At 41.6% G+C, this 20,880-nt stretch overlaps 1 protein-coding gene across 4 annotated transcripts in view; it reads left to right on the forward strand.

Annotated features, from left to right (window-relative positions):
- The window catches only part of MAP2K5 (mitogen-activated protein kinase kinase 5), a 138,751-nt gene that overhangs the window by 29,430 nt on the left and 88,441 nt on the right, over positions 1-20,880 (forward strand). For all 4 annotated transcript variants that reach the window (XM_054077134.1, XM_054077135.1, XM_054077136.1 and 1 more), the window contains exons 9-11: positions 14,476-14,515; positions 19,271-19,339; positions 19,432-19,513. In XM_054077134.1, coding sequence (XP_053933109.1) covers positions 14,476-14,515; positions 19,271-19,339; positions 19,432-19,513 — 191 coding nt within the window. The remainder of the gene's footprint in view (positions 1-14,475; positions 14,516-19,270; positions 19,340-19,431; positions 19,514-20,880) is intronic.

The following is a 20,880-nucleotide window of genomic DNA, read 5'->3' on the forward strand; positions in this document are numbered from 1 at the left end:
AGTGCAAAGTTTAAACTACATAATGTAATATCTGGTACTTAATAGTCTGCAGTGGGGTATGAAAAATATTCTACTAGGAATTAAGAAATCCATACTTTGTAAGAAAGCCCTGAGGGAGTAATAAAGGTTTCCTCCAGAGAGCTATTTACCATATACAGTAACCCAGCATCCCATTACGATTTTGTTTATACCTTAGCCATTTTAACTTTGATATTAACATTTTTTTTAAGATGTTTTAAAAGCTACGGTGCATTTAGTTTCATTTCTAATTGGCTGCCAACATTGCAAAATGATTCTCCTTGCAGAAGGTTTAATGAAAATGCACTTCTAAAACCTTAAAGGAACAAATCCCATCTTTGGATGGACTTACAAAACTCAGGTGAGCCTTGTGGATGGAATATAGTTCGGAATCTCATGGATGTCCTCCTGTAAAAAGATATTCCTTGACCAAGAAACTTGCAGAAGCAGTGTGGTTTTCTTACTTTATAAAAAGATTTGAGTGAGCTTGTGGAACTTTACAAGCTCAGTCAGTGACTTCTTGGTGTTTTCTGTTTCCAAAGGTTGCTTCCTTTCCCCATGTACCGGTGGAGGTTCTGGGAGGGGATGGAGGTGTAAGAAGCATTGCAAGGAGGGCAATGTGTTCTGGTCCCTGTGGAAGGCACTTGAGGCACAGTTAGGGACAAAGAATATCCCACAAAGTGAGAGAATTTTAAGGTGTCATTGTTAACCAGTTCTGGATCATTTTCTTTAGGAAAGTACCTGAAAGAAGGAGCTAGCAATGCAAAATCATGAGCAGCATAGGAACGGCCATAACCAGGCTGTACCAAAAGTCTCTCCCTTTCATCCTGTGTCTAATAGTGGTCACAGCCTAAGGAAGGCGAGGGAACGTGTGCTTTGCTAATGGTTTTGCACTGAGCATCTACTGAACTTGATGTCTGTTTGTCCACTCGCGTCTGTCCTGCTCACACAACTGCGGTGTGTGCTCAGTGTGTACAATGATGTTGTGCTTTTGGGTGCAGAAGGGGTATAGAAATATCTATTACAACTAAAACCAATCTCTTGTAACGTTGCTACATGTATATTGTGTGTATCACATTTTGCAAAATTCATATGGGAAATCTGGGTAAAATGCTGTGTAAAGCCAAATGTGCACTTCTGGACAACTTTTTGTATTTCTGAAAGATTGTATAGTAACATATCTGCTTTTTGATTAATATTTTTATAAAAATCGTTTTCTTTGCTGATGAATACTACTTGAGTCAGAGTCTGCAGGAGTGATGGAACAGAGATGTGAACGCTCAAGACAGAGGAAAATAGCACAGGAGGGAATGCCTATCACTTCTGGCACTTCTGCATTGACTTGCTGTATTGTGTGGGCTGATGCTTTGATCCGCTTTGTTGAGTTGAGTGTTGCATTTGCCTGCAATTTGGGAGAGTAAAAGATTTTATCTGTGTAAACACGAGCCCTCTTTATCAGGGAAGTATTTCTACCTTCCTTTTTATTGCATTCGTGTTTTAAATCAGCTGTTGCGGTGACTTTGCAGTATTGTCTCCAGTACCAGTGTCATTCTGCACTGCTCCAGGGAATGTGCACCATTCTTACGTGGGGACGTTTTACTCATTCCCGAAGTGTTGACTTTCTTGGCAGTGCAAGCAACAGCGCTGTGAAATGTGGGTTTTCTCCCTGAACTGGCATCTAAGCTCTGCATTCCTTAGATCTTTCCATATTTTTTTCATAGTCCGTTGCATTTAGGAGTTGTACCAAATTGTACCAAATGCTGGTTGCTGTTGTTGCAGGGAGCTGGCAGTTACCATACCGTGGTGCTGTGTTTCGGACAAAGCACACGGCTTCCTACCTTGCCCTTTTCACAAGGGCCTGTAGAGATAGAACGAGGTGGAATGGCTTTAAATTGAAAAGGGGAAGGTTTAGGTTAGACATTAGGAAGATATTCTTCATGGTGAGGGTGTTGAGACACTGACACAGGCTGCCCAGAGAAGTCGTGGATGCTCCATCCCTGAAGGTGTTCAAGAAACAGCCTGGTCCAGAGGGAGGTGTCCCTGCCTGTGGCAGGGGATTGGAACTGGATGGGTTTTAAGGTCCCTTCCCACCTGAACCGTTCTATGATTCTATGAACAACCACCCCTACATAAAGGGGAGCCTGTTCTCCCCTGCCAAAGGAGCTTCTGTATCACACAAGCCAATAAGAAACTGCAAAATTGAATACTTACAGGTAGCTGGATTGCTCAAGTCATAGATAGCAGCCCACATATGTTTTATTCCAGTAAATCAATGAACATTTGTCAAATAAATTTAATTGCAAACGTTTGGCTGTTTTCCTCTTCCAGCATTCTGTGCTGTCGGTTTGTTTCAAAGAGGCTGGGTGTGGTATTGATCCAAATCTAAAGAACGAGTGTGTCTGTGTAGTATCCTTTTTTTTTTCTTCCTCGTTCTTTATACTAACTCATATCCATTATGGCAATGATATATTATCAGCATTCAGCAAACAAGATAGTGTGTTGCAGGTCGCTGAGCAAAAATTTTCAGCCTCTCTTTCCACGTGAATTAACCACTATTGAAATAGTTTATTGAGATTGAAGTATTGATCACTTTTCATGCTAACCTTGGCTGGAGTGGGAGTGGGGAGGAGAGAGTTTGTTCTCTTTGAAAGACACTATGTTTAGTTAGAAAATGTATTTCATTTATTTGGGTTCTTTACAGCTACAACTGTTTTATTGCTTGGAGAAGAGGTATCTTAGCTTTATTTTTATGACAGTATAATTATACTTTAGAAATACACTTGATTACTGTGTGTAGCAAAATTGTTCCAGTATATTGGCTCGGCCGATATTGCTATACAAACAACTTTTCAGTCAATTGAGTCTGGTAAAAAATCAATACTTTATAGCAATATTTCTAGTGAGAACTTGCTGAATCTGAATGTTTTTCCTGTTCTAAAAAGAAGGGATTTTATAGTCATTTGACTTCCTCTTTTTCCCCCTACCTTTTGAGACACTATTTTCCTAATTAAGGAATGATAGCAATTATAGAGTTAGACATGGCAAATCCAGTTATTTATTTTTGTTTTCTGATTGCTTGTAGTTTTAAAAAGATGTGAAGACATATCAATAATTCCAAATACTCAAAAAGTGTCTTTGAATATGCAAACAATCGGAAAGCAAGGTTTTTTTCTGCTGGTGCCCATGGGCAGCATGCACCTTGTCTGGAATGAAGAAAGTGATGTGAAGAAAGCGATGGAATCTGCTGTAACAGGGACTGAAAGCACGCTAGTGTCTTTCTCTCCTGTCTGCTGATTGTTGTAAGTCATTTATGTCATTAACTAGGATTTCCACTTTCCGGGGAATGTTGTAAGTCCAGTTTGTGAATTTTTGGAAGCTCTTCACTGCCGTTATTTCATGGGCATGACAGGAGGCCCCAAGATGGTTACACTGGTAGGTGTACAACCTTCCAGCTCTGCATCAGCCTTTCTAATTTCTTCACTTATAAAAGCTGGTAGGGTGGAGAATGTACAGTTCAGACACCTTCATAGCAGAATAAAACATTTATATGTCAGGGCATCTACTATATTGACTTAAATAGCTTTTTTTGGCAAAAGTTATTCACTGGTAGGTCCAAAAGATGTTTAAAGATGTTCTGTGCTGCTTCTTTCAGCTCCATCGCTGACTGCAGAGCTGTGAGACTGTGTTGATAAGATTTCTCCTTTTTACTGCAGAGAAAGAAAATTAACGTTTTGGTTTGTAACATGATGTGTACACTCTGCCAGCCAGTCGCAGGAGCAGTTACATTCAATTATTTCAACTTAAATCCTAAGTTGTGCATATTTTGGACCTAAGTATTACAAGGCAGAGGTGTTTATCTCTGGCACATCTAAAGTATCACTATTTCCTTCCTTTATAAACAAGCAAAAAGAATATTTTTCTCTTATTTAATTTTTTTCTTGTTTCTGCTTTGCAGTTGTAGCTAAAGACAAGTGAGATGTTCAAGGAAGTCTGTTCAAGGGATGGTATAGCTGTCTGCGTGCGTGGGATTCTTTTAAAATGAGTGTTGTGTGCAGTTTGTAAATCTCTGGAACTTGTTCTAGGAGTCTGCAGAAGCAGCAAGCAATAACGCTTCGCATACTGAAATAAACGTAAAGTCCCAATGATGCCGTAATTAATTTGTGACGTTACCTACTATCTGCGAGAGAGGGAAGAAAAGGGAGAATCCGTTACCATCTTAGCAAAATGCTGTTAAAACAGACGGCTTCACTTTAAGTTGAGTAATTGGGAGAGAAGTGGCTGTTGATGATGTACCGCCCAGAAGAATTGTATAGCTAGAGAAAACAGGAATAAATGTGGAAACTTAATTTGTTGGAGCAATTTACTGGAGCAATTTTGCTGTTCGGTGGAGTTGTACATTCCAGCATATGCCCATTTCTTTATTCTCTATCTCCACCAACCTTGGGGTGCCCCATTAGTACATTAAACACAGCGCATGGCAAGACAGCTGGAAAGTTGCTATCTCTCGCAAGACAGCCTGCAAATTGTGCCGTGCGAGTGCGTTGCAGATCCTCCGACATTAGCAGGGAAAAGCATTAGCAGTTCTGGAGGGAGAAAGCTGGAGGTGATGCAGCTGTGTTTGAAAGTAAGGGAGGTGGAAGTGGTTCAGCTCCGTTTGCTGGAATGGTGATGGAATAGCTGGAGTTTATCGTTGCCTTGAGGAGCTTTGGCTCAGCAAGGTTTGCTCTTTTGGGGTTGCTCCTTGGCTTCTGATGCTGGACACCAATGCTGTCATGCAGGAACTCCCTCAAGAGTCTGTAGTCCAGTTTGTTCTTAGAAAAGCCGTAGCTATCGTGCACCTCAAATGTTGTGGGAGGCGAGTCTAAATCTAAGCAAGGATGTTGCTGTCTTCTGTTTTTTTGTGCTGGTTTTCTGTATGAGGATGCACTATGATAACAATAGTTTGCCCGTCTTTGAAACTGCTTTCAGTCACAGATTGTTTTGGTGCTTTGATAGAGGAGGCTGGTGTCATCCTCTGCGTATGGTAGAGGGTAAGTGAAGACAGAGGAGGAAATCATTTGCCCAGGTTAGCAAAGTGGCGACAGAAGCAGGAACCAAGCCTGTCTCTCAGGTTCCCAGCCCGGAGCGCTGCCTGCTGACCCACATGGCTTCCTTCGTCTTGTGCTTCCCTGGGGAGTTCTGTACGCAGTGCTTGTCCCAGCCTGGTGCTTGATGTGGCTCTGAGATAAAGCAAGTACAAGGCAGGTTCAGTGTTTTGTTTGGCGTTAAAACAAATCGATGGCCACACAAAGTCTGAAAATCACATCTCTCTGCATTCTTGTGTTGCAACCGTGGAGGCATTTTCCTTTATTTCCTTTCTCAGACTATGCTCATTTGCTGTTTCTTTTGCTTTGTTTTATTTTTAGTCACGCTGGAACAATAATAGCTGGGCTAAGTTAGAAATACCCCACCAAATTTCTGCATATTATCATGGCAGTTTAAACAAGACTGACCAGTGATTGCTGTGCATTTGTTTCTTTTGACCCCGGCTATCGCTCGCCTGCCTCGTGAAATCTGTTATGCACAAAAGTGCATAAAATGAAGATAAAGTACCTCCTTCAAGTCTGACAAAACCCATTCCTTTGCAGAATAGTAGCTGCAGAGAAAGTAAATAAATGAATGGACAGCAATCACAGCCTAGTTGATGAAACTGTTCAATTAAAGCACAGGCATTTACATGGTGTAATTTCCCTAAATTGCCAATGAGCCCCTTTAGACACAACCAGTGTTCAAATTGATTTCAGCATTGATTTTGGCTGAAGCTGATAAATTTCTGCTTGTTAGTTAAAGTAATTTTGCAGAAGACTTTGTACTGCAGTATTGAAGTGTTCATTTAGCTGATGGTTAAAAGAGGAGTTATTTACAGAGGGTTCTACTGTTCTTCTGAGATGGGACAATTCCCCGGTCATCTTTTTACTTTTAATTTTTAAGCTTCAGTATACGATCAATAGGTTATTGAAACTGATTAAAATGTATCCAGCCAGCTGCCTATGGCTGTTTAATTAGAAACTGGATGGTTCTTAAATTAAAGTTGTTTTGTTTGCGCTGAATGCCCATGGCTTGAAAGACTGAGCGAATAGTAATCCTGAAAATTTGAGTTTGTTCTTGTTACCAGTGAGTGAGCATGGTGCAGTGGGCTTTGCTGCTCGCCCCGATGCGTGCAGCATCATCTATTTCTTGGTTACCATTATTGCTCCTTGTAGTAGAGAACTGGTGGAATTCACCACAGCCAAGTCATGCCAAGCCTGTAGGTACTGATAGTTCCCTAAGATAGACTACGTCTTTGAATAATGCTTTTGCTCCTAGCAGTGCATGTGAGATGATAAGAGGCAGAAGAATGTGTATTTTTGTAGGGAGCCTTTTTTGCCATTGTGCTGCCAGAGTTTCAGGTTCTCCCCTTAATCTACATCTGAAGTCTCTGTGAGGAACAACGGGTGTAAAACACTGTCGAGGCTGATGTTTTTTTCCTTTTCTTTTCATCCCAGACTCTTTGAAAATGCTCACTCAAAATGCTAAAAATTATCCACTCAGATATGCACTGGTCATCATAAGGATTAGCCATCCTCAGCTCCGATGTGTAGCCACCTTCCCTGTACATCACCACAACTGTTCCGATGATGGTGGCAAGAGGAGCAATGCAAACCTTGTTCATAGCCTGTCGCTGGTCACGATGGTATCGCCGTGCAATCCAGTAGAGAATGGAGCCATGTAACGACCCTCATGGGGTTTGTGCTCTCAGCCTGCTCCTGAGGAAGGGCAAGCTCTCTACTGGAGCCTGAACCATGATTAGAAGGAAATGCTCTTTCAGCTATTGCAATAAATACTTAGAAGACTTTTTTACTTCTTGGCACAGTTCTGTTTTCTGCTGTTGGTCATTACTGAATTACTGACCAGCTCTGTTTTTCGTTAGTGGTTATGTTTTCTGTCATTAACACATCTCTTGTGAACAAATGGTTTGATAATACAGGATATCCAGCTTTAGGTCTCCTTTTGGAGACCTGAGATCATCTAAGTTGTCGTCACCAGAGGATATGACATGCATTTTGGCTTACTGTTGCTTCAAATGTCTTCTTAAACTTGTGATGGATTTACTTTGTACTGGCAAGCTTTGTAGTGTGTCAGATAACACCTGTCTGCGTCAGTCGAAGCTTATGACTGCTCTGCTGTCTTTTCTCCTTTCAGTTATTATAAAGCCGGTAGCTGAAATACATATACTGTGTCTGCACCCGATCTGGGTTAGTCCTGTGGTAGAGCAACCTAAGGTGATGGTGGCACCACCGCTTCCTCAAGCACTGTCAAGGCTAAGCCACCTCTGTCTTCAGTCCTTGCTGTCTGTACAGGTCTGTGAGGAATGAGGACTGAGTAGGGGTGGATACAAGGAGAAAGACTTGTAATCCAGTTTTCCAAGGTTGACCCTGAACATTTGGCTGCAGTGGAGAAGGAAGACTCATGTAAGTGGTAACAGATGGAAGGAGTAGTAGGTTACAGCATAAAAGAGGTGAGGGATTCATTCTGCTCTGCTTAGGCTTGGATGCCAAAACCGCTTCTTTCCCTCAGAGAGGAGTTAAGTGAGACATTTTGCTGTTCGGCATTTTCTTTGTGCAGCTTCTAGTGCCAATTTTGTTCTTTGGAAAAGTTGAAAATTTTGATACAAGTATTTTTTTGTTTGTTTTCTAGTTGAACAACAAATCATTTTGCAGTCAGTACTCAAGCATCTGTAATGGGATTTGAGATAAGAGGGGAGGTTGGCGTAGATTGCTGTTTGAACTAGCACAGTCCCCATTAAAGCTCCTTTTTACAGCTGCTCTGCACTTTCGATTTCCTGTTTTAACATCCAGAGAGTCAGGCTAATGTGTTTGTCTATTGCAGAAGGCAACAACTGTCAAAGTGTTTATTTCCTAGGAACAATTTGAATCCGTTTCTTTACATGGCCATCGCAGTACGTGACAATTCTATCATTAGGCTGCCAGAGCCTGACCAGGACCACGACAGACAGTGGCAATGTGGGGGGAAAAGAGGGGGGAAAAAAGAGGAAGAATTAACAGTAAACCAAATCTGTGGGTGATTTGCTGTGTATATTCTGCAGCTGGTGACTGGCATGTCATTCTGCAATGCATAACACTTAGAATTGTATTCATCTCGTGTGACACTGACACAGTCATTTTGCACTGGGTTATTTCTCATAGGGCAGGGAAATGTTCAGTTTGGCTTCATGTGATGCCCTTAAATCTGAAGGTGCTGCTTGTTACAACCATACCTTTTTGTGTTATCTTTTTAAGTCGAATAAGGAACCCAGGGCTGCTCTGTGTATGTTCATTTCTGTTCAGAAGTCTCTGCCTCAGTCCCAGAGACCTTTGCTGCATGTTGTTCTGGGTGCTGAGTGGGGAGTGTGTCTGGGGGACATCAGTGCAGTGCTGTGGGTGAGCTGATACACTATAATGTTTGCATACTAAGGTGTGAAGCAGAAGGAAACCTATTGGGAAGAAAGGACTTGAAATATTTACTTCTATTTTTCCTTTGTGGCCTCATATTGCCACTTCAGGAGTTCAGACTGGGTGTTAGGAGAAAACTCTTTGCAAGTAAGACGGTGCAGCCCTGGTAGAGGGCATGAGATGGGCAGAGGATCTCCGTCCTTGGGCTGTTCAGCACAGAGCTGAAGAAAGCTATGCCTGAGCTTATAGAATCATAGAATGGTTTGTGTTGGAAGGGACCTTAAAAGCCCTTCTAGTTCCTACCCTACTGCTGTGGGCAGGGACACCTCCCACTGGATCAGGGGGCTCAAAGCCCCATCCAGCCTGGCCTTGAACAGCTCCAGGGATGAGGCATTGATGACTTCTCTGGGCAACCTATGCCAGAGCCTCCCCACCCTCACAGCAAACCATTTCTTCCTAAGATCTCCTCTCAATCTCCCCACTTTCAGCTGAAAACCGTTCCTGCTCGTCCTATCCCTGCACTCCCTGATCAAGAGCCCCTCCCCAGCTTCCCTGGAACCCCTTTCAGGTACTGGAAGACCACTGTAAGTCTCCCCAGAACCTTCTCTTTTCCGTGCTGACTGATCCCAACTCTCATCCACTGCTACAGTCCCACTTGAAGAGGGATGTGGGATTAGTATGCGGAGATCCCTTTCAACCACACTTTCATCCGCTCAGAGCATCATTGAGCAAAATGACAGACCAACAGTTATGGTGAGCCAGTAAAGCTACAGCAGCTGTGAGTGTGTGCTGTTAACCCTAAGTTTCTCTGATACTTGGGCTGGAGGGGAGCATTGCATCCCCGCATCCTACAGTCCCATCACTAACGCGACGGCACTGCCAGTACATCATTTTGTCATATTTGCTGATGGTAGTTATATTTCTAGGAAGGCAAGGGACTGACTCATTGGCATAGCAGACAGGTCATGGCTTTCCCTTGAATCATTTGGTCTTGCCAAGGAATATCTTATTGATTAGAAATTGTTTCCATGGCTTTTGGGGGGGGGTGGGAAATAGAAAAATGTATCCTGGTGGCCAGAGTGAACAGATGGGAAGCAGGAACTTCTGCGGGCTTCTTTGATGCTTTTTTGCATCAGCATTAGCAGTGTGATATAGTAATTGTAATGATTCTTGCTTCTAGATAGCGACTGCATTTATTTTGATTTTTCAGATAAGAGTAAACTCAGTTTGTAATAAAAAGTTGTCGTATATGTTAGACGGAGCTGTTTGAGAAAGCTCAGAGATCTTTCCCTATTCAGCCCATGCTTCTGATGTGACCATCCTTAAGTCAATCATATGTGGGCAAATGCTTTACAATTAAAAATTAGAAAACAAGCTGAAAATTGCTGTTTCTCTTGAGTGCCTGCATGTTGAAACCTGAAGTCAGCTCTGTGCTTGCCCTGGAAGAAATTATACCGCAATCACAGCGAGTAATGCAGCTCCCCACTGTGCTTTTAGGTAAAACTTCTCGCAGGGAGAATATAAAATTGTGAGTCTTAGCAAGTTGAGAAAGGGAGAATTTTTTTTGTTTGACATCGAAGCTATTTATTAAGAAGCTTGTGCATGTTCCGTTTGGTTGGGTTTGGATTTTTTCACTTTTAAACCAAGTGAGTAGAAGCTCACTGTATTCAGTATGAATTTTTTAAGCGTTAAATATTAGAATGTTCTGTGGTTTATTACATAAAGAGGATTCAGTCAAGGCATCTTGCATTTCTCCTCTGGTTTTCTTTGCAGTAGAGCTCAGGAAGTGCAAAGCAGGCAATGTGAAATTCATAGAATGATGGAATGGTTCGGATTGGCAGGGACCTTAAAGTTCATCCAGTTCCAACCCCCCTGCCATAAGCAGGGCCACCTCCCGCTGGATCAGGTTGTTCAAAGCCCCATGCAACCTGGCCTTGAACACCTCCAGGGATGAGGCAGCCACCACTTCTCTGGGCAACCTGGGGAAGGGCCTCCCCACTCTCATAGTGAAGAATTTCTTCCTAATATCTGAACTAAATCTTCCCTTCCAATTTAATTCATCTATTCAACTACCTTTTTCTTTCCTTTGTTTTTAAAACAGAAACCAGCTGCTTCTGAGGCTTTCATTTTGCAATTTGTTTTCCTGCAGAAACACATCTTATGTAGGAGGGGCAGAGAGATGCTGTGGAGTCAGCAGTTCCCCCAAAGCCCTGTTCTAGTTTTCCATTATATTGATTTTTATTTTCTGGAACACAAGGGATGCGGGCGCTATGCTCTGCAGCCCATCAGAAGTTTTTCTGGCTTAGCTGGAGGGCTTTGTTTAAGCCAAGCGCACGCTTACTCACATCATCTTTCTTATTCCCCAGAATAGTGCAGCATTTGCCACGGAGCTGGGCCGGCTGTTTGGGCAGCGCTCCCACAGGGGCACTCTTGTGTTTCAGAGTAGAGGAGAGAAAGTTCTCCTGAAGGACTTGGCTCGTATGGGTCCCTCACGGGCTTTCGATGTCTGGTGATATGCTTAATAGTCAAGGTTAATAACATATGTGACACGACGGTGCCAGTCTTGCTTAGAAGCTGTTCATTGTAATGGGTGTAGGGGCTCAGAATAATCAACTCCAGTGGGAGTGGGAGCAAGAGATTTAAGCTGCTTTTCCCGGTTGGTATCGTTTCAAAATACGTAGTTGTTGAAGGCTGCCTGTCCTTTTCTTGTACGACATGCAGCAGCTTTAAGCCAGCCTCTCTGCATCACATGCCCTTGGCTGGGAGAGGATGGCCCTCCAAAACTCATCTCCCTATCTAGCTTCCAGCTTTCTTGCTCCGGTTTTCTCCTCTTTCTCAGAAGCTTGCACAGTGCTTGCTACCACACCACCTCTGTTGCTGGTGTATCCTTTTTTTCTGAGGTCTAAAGTTTATGCTTTCTTTTCTCCATCCTCCCTGAGCCACAGAATGATTTTGGCTCACTATCTGTTAGGATTTTCTGCTCCAAAGAGCATAAAGAGCAGTCTATGCCATGGTATTTGTCTTATAAATTCCCAGTTCAACTAAGCGGCAGGGAGGGAAGGGAGATGCACATTGGAACCTGCTTTCTGCAGCTAGCAAATCGCAATAAAATTTAAATAATAACTTTTCTATTTTTTAGTGGTTGACACTGGCATCAACAGTTCAAAATTACTTTTTAACCTGAAGATTGCAGCAGTTGGTGCTGTCTGTGTTGTCTCTTCGATTTCTCCTTAGCAGTAAATGAATTATAGCCACCTCTTCTCAGTCATCTATTATAGCTTTTGCAGTGGGTCAAAAGCAAAACAAACCCAAACCTCAACGAAAACAAAGGCAGGAAAATGAACTTGTTCTCCCAGAGCTGTTTGCTGCAAGGGATTAAATAATGCAAACATCAAAACAGCGCTTTCCTTTAATATTTTCATTTCAATGCATTTCATTTCTGCTCTTTACATTAGTTTTTGAGTAGTTCAGCAGCTATTTAGCAACTGTTTTCACTCCTCTTTAAGATCCACTTGTCTTTACTGTAGACACTGCTCAGATGCATTTCTAGTGGAGGAGTTGTTGTTGTTGTTGTCGTCGCTGTTTATTAGGCGACATCATTTGCCTACCATCCTGGAAGGTTTTTAAGTGTGTGTTCACTGAAATGTACAGCGTTGCCGAGGAACCTTTTGCGTTTTGTTACTTCGCTTCATCTAACGATCTCGTTCTACGATGATGAGCGTGTTTACTTTCTTTTGGAGGCAACGCTGAAATCTGTAAGAGTTGACGCTTGAGATGAGGCTTCCCGTTTCTTGTAGAGTGTGAATAGTGGTTTAATCTCCTCATAGACATCCAAGGATGGACTGATTGGTGCAGCGTGTGCAAGAAGTGTTTTTCTTCATGCTGTGCACACTAGTCTGCAGGATTGGTTTTAGTGCATCCTTCCGAAGCTGCATAAAAGTACTAAATCTTCAGGCTTTAGCTGTGCTGACTGTAACCACAATGATCAATTCCAACTTCCAGTTCTACATAATATCTAACAAAAACGTTTTCCCTACACAATCATTGGAACGGGTAATTACTGTAGCAACTACAGACTAATTTGAAGTGTTAGCTGTTAATTAAAACACTACAGAGGTGTACGGTTGTCTTTTGGTGTAACCAAAGCTCCTATTCAAACTTCATTAATCACTTTACAGTTATTGTGTTGAGGAAGGTCAGGACAACCGAGATGCCGGATCAGCCTGGAGTAAACAAATTCCTTTCCTCCCAGGTAGCGTGCAGTTTGCAAAGCCACTGGACATGCTGTACCCATGGGCATGGTATCTCCTTTGTGATCCAATTCTCAGCAATAATTAAATGTTAAATTGGTCCTGTCAGTGCTCTGTAAACCAAACCAGGTATCTGCCCTCTGCTGGAAATTTAACCCAAACTTCCACGGATGAATTAGCGTGCATCATAATTAAATAATCAAGTCTTCCCTTTTAATTCGCTTGGAAACAGGAGATCTCTCTTATGGAAAAAAGATCAGCTTTCTTGACAAGCTAATTAAGTTGCCAAACTGTCCGGCACAGCACATATTCAGCTAACAGACGTTCAGCATGCTATCTCAACCTGTTCATTTTCTTATCATCTCTGCTGATCTTAAGTCCATAATGTTTTGCCACTGTTGATTCATCCATAGTTACAGCAGAGTTCATTTACTCCGTTGGATTCATTGATTATGCATTCGGCAACCAATCTGTCAGAGCTTCCTCGGATGATTTTGCTTTTTTGTGCTGATATTAAGTAACACTGATTTTTGATAGCCCTTTTGAAATGGTATTTGTTCCCAAAAGCCAATGCCACTCAGCTCCACAGTTGTTTATCTGGAAGTTATTAAATTAAGATGAAGTTTTCAGAAACTTCCAAGCTATTAACAGGAATTATCTAAGCACTCAGGGTTATAAATAAGATTAAACAACAGTCTCTCCCTGTACTAAGTATGATTTTGCATGCAACAAAAAACCCAAACTATTAAAGCTTTTCTTCTTCAGTAATAATTGCTAGAGGTAGATGGTAGTAAAATATTACAATTCTTTAAAGTTAGTGCCACATATATGGCATTGTTGTGCGTAGTGTCATAAATCAGTGTGAAACAATAAAACCAGTGAAGAGAAAAACCTTTAATGGTTTTGGTTTTATGCAAAATTACATTGGATTTTTCATAGATGCTTTTTTTGCCTACCTTTTTATTTTCTTACAAGTTCCTGGTTAGGAATGTACAAGTCATTGTTAAATAGCCAATTATAAATATTCATCTTCAGAAATTAAGACAAACTGCTTTTGAAATACTGTGGGAAGTTATTTTGGATACAGGTGAGCATTAACAATGCTTTCTAACCTTACATGAGCGTACGTGGAGGCTGTTCTTAAATACAAGTGCTGGAAGTTCATTTTGCTAGTACTTTTTGTGGGTACTTAGGTTCTGATAAAGAACTGCTCAGTACTTGTTTTACTTTGCTTTAATCGGTATAGCTGTGTATTGCGCTGTCTTACCACTGGAAATACCCTTAGAACTGGCAAGTGTGAGAAACCTGGTTTTATGTGAAGAATCTGAATAATCATAGAATCATCGCAGCTGGAAAAGGCCTCTAAGATCATCAAGTCCAACTGTCAACCCAGAATAATGGATATATATCCTAATTTTATTTCATTGAAAGAAAATGTGACAGTGGATAAATCCATATTTGCAAGTTTGCTATTAGGCTGTACGGAAGTCTTCAACGTGTAGGTTTTATACAAAACATGCAGATGTAAAAACCCTCTTAATGGTTTCATTTTAACTGTAGGCTTTTGATCAATTGTTTTCATCAGGTTTTCTTTAGAAATACCATATAAAATCATTTTAACGTAAAACGTATTAGCTCCAAGTCATTTTGCTGTGAAATTAGTGTATACAGGTTGCACATATGTACAGACGTAATTTTATGTGATCTCAAGTTATTTAATTTTTTCCCTCATGCAGGGCATATCATGTCCCTAGTGGAAAAATACTGGCAGTAAAGGTAAGATATTACAGTAATTTCCTTTCTCTTCTCCTTTCTTGGCCTTGCTTTCCTTCCCCTCCCTCTGATTGGTAGATCCCAATTTGGTTTATTGCATTCAAGTCCACATTGGTTATGCAAGAAAACTCTACTCCATAAATCTAGTTATTCCAGATGAGCATGGAGTTGCCAGAATCCAGTTTTGCCCCCCCTGGGAATTGCTTGGCGCTGTGTGCAGGGACCTCACACCTCCCATGGGCTTTCGTGGCTGTGTCCAAGTCCAGTTGTGGTTTATGCATTGACAGCGACTGGTAGAGATGATGCTGCACCCTCCGAAGCCAGTGTTGCAGGAGCAGGGATAGAAGGGTGGCAGGTGCCAGCCTGTTCCTTCTGCTGCTGAGGCCAAACTGTCCCCACGGATGTACACTTAGGAGGGCTCCAGGAAAGCTGAGGAGGGGCTCTTGGTCAGGGAGTGCAGGGATAGGATGAGGCGGAACAGTTGTAAGCTGAAACGAGGGAGATTGAAATCTTCATCTGTCACCCCACTAGAAGGAAGGCTTTTGATTTGCCTGTGAATTGAAGAAAAGCAAACACTTTGGATTTGACATTATTGTCTACATGTGGAAGTTGAAATAACACCCAAATAATTCCTAATTATATGGAATACAAATATCACCTGAAAAAATCAGGGAAGAAGCCTTTTCAAGTGGTATCTATCATTCCTAAATCTGTTCTGAGCAATTAGAGTAAGACAGGAATTCTCTCAGTTGTAATAGGCAAAAAACTACCAAAAATTTAATGATCAAAACCAGTTTTTAGTGCAACTTTCAGTCTGGAAGTAAAAAAACTCATCCCCTAAGTGCTGAAGTTGTGTGAGGCTGCATTTCCTTGCTTTCCTACTACACTGCTTCCTCAAAAAATCTTTTTCAAGCTCTACAGAGAGCATCCTCCGGGCCAGCCAGATGTGCTGCTCCCCAGCCCGCCCTGCGCTGCTGTGGCGCCATGGGTGCCAGCAGAAGCTGCCTGGCGAGGAGGTGGAGCAAGAAGAATATCACACAGACAGGAGAGGAAATGAGTTCACCTTTCACAAGGTTAATTAGAATCACCTCCCTGTGGCAAAAAGCCTTTTCCCCCAGCAATTTCACCTCCTTGTTTCCCTTGGAGTCCAAGGGTTTGGTTAGTCCTCGTGGATAATTAGCATCCTAAAGATTTGAGGAATTGGATTCTCTTGTAGCTACTACTTGTGGTGGTCCTGTCACTCTCCATTATATGTTTTTAGTATGATTTCAGAAGAAATGTTGCATCAACATGTGTCTGTTGTCATAGTTCAAGATAAAACACTCACAAACGAGGGATCAGGAAACCTGCTACGATTGGGATCATGCTGGCTTGCTCTGCTAAGAAAATAACCCAACATCTCCATGGCTTCTCATACTCTGCGCCTTGCCATGAGGATCAAGTGTTTTGACAGAGGATCCCATGTAAACAGGGATATCACCGGATAGATTTGTGGGAGCAGAGCTCTGCATTTTGGGGCTGGTTTTGATGATAAAAACAAGATTTGATAGGACGAGCTAACGTTCTGAAAACCTGTTGATTAAAATGCTTTCAGCTGGTGCTTAATCTTGAAAATATATTGATCAGGAAAACAAACCATTACTGATACCTGTGTTGTGGACCGAAACTGTCTATGTCATGATATATGTTTTGTAAACTCTGCAGCTAGATGGTTGCACTGGATGATCTCAGATGATCTTTTCCAACCTTAATGATTCTATGATAACATGCAGAGGATTTAATAGATTTTTCTTAGATAACTTCTTTCTAATTAGAGGGAAAAATCAAAACAAAATTTTCCTGTACGGTGGCTGATTGCCTGTCTTCAACTGCTTTTAGTTTCTGCTGTTCTTAAGCTGGCATTTAAATGGACCATTTGATTAATCATTTGTATACTGACTATAACACTCCCAAATTTCCTTTGAGTTGTACATACTGTAAAAGACAATTATGTCGCCACAGATTAAATAAGTGAATTAAAACAGAATAGCAGCTTAATTTGACCTGTGATTTTGCTCTCGTTCCCTTTAGTGGAACGTATGCCACTCCAGCAAATAGATGAAGTCATCCATGACAGCTTGTGATGAATTGCCGTATTTATACTGTATATTTTAATAGCCTCACACTAATTTAAATTGAGCACAGAGTAAATTATAATTCAGTCACTTGACTGCTTGTATTTAACTTGACAACTCATCCTTATTTGTCCTGGAGGTGTAGTGGAGAGCAGAAGAAATATGCTCAGGTATTCCTCTTTTAAAATTAACCCTTTTCACTCAAAGTGTTAGGTGTGGTGAGTCCACCTGTGTTCTAAGAGTGCTAAGCGATTGCAAGATTGCTGTGTTTTAGGCAAGCACTTGATAAGGAGGATGTGCAGGAGTGCTTGGAGCGCCTTGCTCAATCCCAGAGGACCGCAGTGTCATTTATAGTAAAAAATGCGCCCCCAGTCTAATGTGTTTCTCCAGCTCTACCTAGGAGGTACCCTCTCAGCTGGTTTTGAAACCAAGGCAGGCACTGGAGCTGGGCTGCCAGCCCTTCTTCCCAGCCGGCCAAGGTTCCCCTTGGCCTCATCTCTAGCCCAGTCCTGTTCATCCGCATCCCTGTGGCTTGGCTGCCTCTTGGCTGGGAACCACCGACCAGCAGCAGCCTGCCCAGCTCCTCTGTTCCTTGGGCTTTGGCTTGGGTTGGAGCTTCTGATGCAAACCCTGCTCTGCATGTGTTGAACAGTACATGTTGTATATGAGCAGCAGCGTGGAGGAGGAGATTCTCGCCCTCTAATTTGCTCTTGTGAGACCTCATCTGGAGTCCTGCATCCAGTTCTGGAGTCCTCGGGACAGGAAGGACGTGGATCTGTTGGAGCGAGTTCAGAGAAGGCCATGAAGATGATCTAAGGTTGATCCAAAGATGATACAAGACGTACATTGCAGTACATCTCTGTACGTGCTCTACCCTGCAGTATCCTGAACACCTGGAAATAGAGTAGCTCTGCTTTTCCAGGTTGTCCTCACTATTAGGATGCAGGTTCTGTATGTAATTATAGTTAATGCAAATCAGCCGGAGACCTTTCTTTATGCCAGGTCTTGGTTGATTGGGTGTCAGCGGTGTATTTGACGCTGATCATGCTAACTAGTCACAGTTCAGGTTGGTGAAGCCTTCGCAGTGAACGAGGCAGGAAAATTTCTCACTGTGAGCAGAATTTAGTGAGATAAAATGTAATTTTAGCCTGTTGACAAAATTAAATACTGTTAATATTCAGTGGGTAAAACGAATGATATTCCAGCTATTTTAAGTTTTTCATGCTGGAAAAGTGTAAGTGAATATCGTCGGCAAATGATTATTGATCTAGACAAGTGGGTTAAACGTTTCTTGGCAGCCCTGTATTACACTTACAATTTGGTTTAGTGACAGCTTTTATAAATAACCCTACAGCAAACTCTTGATAGAAACAGGTTATTGGTTTTTCTTTTAGAGAGACTTTGATACTGTAAAATGCATGTGTTTGGAACTGATCTCTGTATTTTCGTTCCTCAGTGCTGTATGCAGCCTATAATTCCTATTCTGCTAATTCCACAAACTGGCTTGATTTTGGTTCTCTTAGCTTGAACTATTAAACTGTGAAATATTGTATGGTAGAAGACTAGCTTGGATTTATGTAGCAGCACTTAATAACGAAGTGTGCGACTCTTCAAATAATCGTGGCAAAGAATTGTTTGTAAAAGTTGACTTTCAATGTTGGTTCTGTTGGAAGCAATGTCCTTATTAAGGAGGGCCTGTCTTGAAAATCCTCAAAAGTGGTTACTCCAATCACTGCATCCCACCTTCACTGCAGCACTTCGTGCTTTAGTCCTCGTCAGCAGCGTGGCTCAGAATAATGAAAACTGAAGGTGTGGATGAAGGACGCAGCAGAGAAGCATGACAGCAAGTGGTTGGTTTAAACTATTGAGTGCTCCAAGTTGGCTTGTTTCTAGTTGTTTTAAGGAGCACTTTAGTGATGCTTGCCTGAGCATCTGTTCCAGATGCTACCAGCTGTATCTCTTCTGTATTTTTAAATTTTCTGTGCTTCATGCAGTGTTAGGAATTTATATAAAAAAGGGGCTAAATATTAAAGAAACTGCAACTGCAGAGGTGGTGGTTGGAGATAGGCTTTTAGGGCACCTCTTGGCTGTTCAGAGACACTTTCAATACACCAGCACTTATTTAGCCGTTGGAGTTAACCTTGGTGCATTCAGCACAGCCACATTCGCAGCCCGCTGGGCTCTCTCATGAGACATCTCTGTAGCAAGATGAGGAAGAGCTGGGAGATGAGGAGGAGCGTTGTTGAGCTGAGCTGGGAAGTGATCACGCTGTGGATAAGCAGCAACTGAGTTTACTGACTGACAGCTCTACCAAGCCTGCTCTTTACGTTACGTGTGAGACTTGTATCAAGTTCTGACTCATCCCTAGGTCGAATGGTTAAACTACAAACCTTACAATGCTCATGGATAAAACTGGTTGTAAAACTTAGTTTATTTGTAACTGACTTTTAAAAGTAAATAAGTCTGTCCTTCCATTTTCATTTCCTTCCTGTGCTCATCCATCGCTCTGATGAAATATTCTTTCCACCTGTTCCTCTCTTTTTCCTTTACTCACATAAGGAAAATTAATGCATAGATCTTGTGGATTTAATGTTGAGTCATTCACTTAGTTTTTCTAATCATATGCCTGTGTTTTGTGTTTTAGGTCATACCCTTAGATATAACACTGGAACTCCAGAAGCAGATAATGTCGGAGTTAGAAATTCTTTATAAGGTATATAGATTTTCTCATTTTCATTATTCCTGTTTATAGTTGTCTTACAGTAAATTTTAAAACAGGTTTGTCTTTTTCCTTTCTTTTTCCAGTGTGACTCATCGTATATCATAGGATTTTACGGCGCTTTTTTTGTAGAGAACAGAATTTCATTGTGTACAGAGTTCATGGATGGTGAGTTATCGTGTGTACTTTTGATAGCTAAGCACGTAAATGGGAAAATCGTAAAGATGTGCTTTTCCTAAGTGGAGCAAAATGCAGTAGTAGGACTTGAAAATGTGAAGTATTACTAACTTCGCAGCTAGTTTAAAAAAAACAGACAGGTTAGTATTGGGATTGTGTTGCATTCTCCATCGTATACTGCATTTTCCTCAGTGTAACTTCCCTTACTTTTATTGAAAATGTAAATAGAACAGAAATAAATGCTAGTTTAATTTGTAGTTTGATATTTGAGTCTTGCATACAATCTGTCCTTGCTGACAAAACAGCTGTTCCTTACTTTTACTGTTTTGATAGCCAAAACAGATTCTCTTTTAAAGAAATCTATTAACCCAATGTCCTATGTGTTTTCAGTGGAAATCGTCTCTTAATTGCAAGACGAGGAATTATTTTCGAACGCAGATGTTGAGCAGCACTGTGCTGAGTTTCTTTTTGGCTGTGCTCTTGTGCTCTTGTTTCTTCCCATGTGAATCTTTGGCCCAACAGCATCCCCTTCCCCACAATCTGATGCTCTTGTCGTTATGGAGATGTATTAGTACTTTGCTTTGAAATCTTGTGCTGTGTGGTATTCTTGGAGGAAAGGCAGAGAAAGTGTGCTGATTACAGCAATTTATAATCATTGCTGCCCTCTGTGTATCAATTCTGAGAGCGTGTCTCATGACGGACGCAGTCCCCTTGTGCCTCGTGCGCCAGAAACCCTCTTCACAGTGTTCAACTTTTACCATCACATTGGTTTTACTAGCTATAGTCTATTATTCTCTCCAGGATTTTCTTATGAGCCAACATTTTATGCCCTATACAGGTTTTTCACAAAGGTTCATTTAAGCTGGATATAAAGAATAAAGATCTTGTAAATGATTTACTGTGGAGGGGAGGCTTTCTGGCAGGAAAAATTTCCAAAGCCAAATGCCTACCATTAAACATTGTTGAGTAGCTTCTTTCCTTCTGATGGGGACTGTGGCTAAAGCCCTTTAGGGTTTTATGGGGCATTTTGTTTTCTCCCTGTTAAAATGATCCGTTACTGCTGTTATTTCTCTCTTTTTACACTTAGGACTTCTGTCCCAGTGACCATTGTGCCTCATGTCCAAGTTCTCTCAGATTTTCCATACTTGGACTATTATATTTATTCAGCAAAGCCCAGACGTTAAATTCTTTGCCGTTCCCATGCTGTGTGACTATTAGCCATGTCTCTCTTCTGTCCTTGCAATTGTAAGCCTGTGTTAAGCTGTAGTCACGTGCAGTGTGGAAGCATCTGCTCGTGCCAACACATGCATCTGCCTAGAGAATGTATGTTCTTAGTAATTCAGGGGGTTTTAAAAATG

The sequence above is a fragment of the Cuculus canorus genome, chromosome 12, assembly GCF_017976375.1.
Source record: "Cuculus canorus isolate bCucCan1 chromosome 12, bCucCan1.pri, whole genome shotgun sequence".
Taxonomy (NCBI): Eukaryota; Metazoa; Chordata; class Aves; order Cuculiformes; family Cuculidae; genus Cuculus; species Cuculus canorus.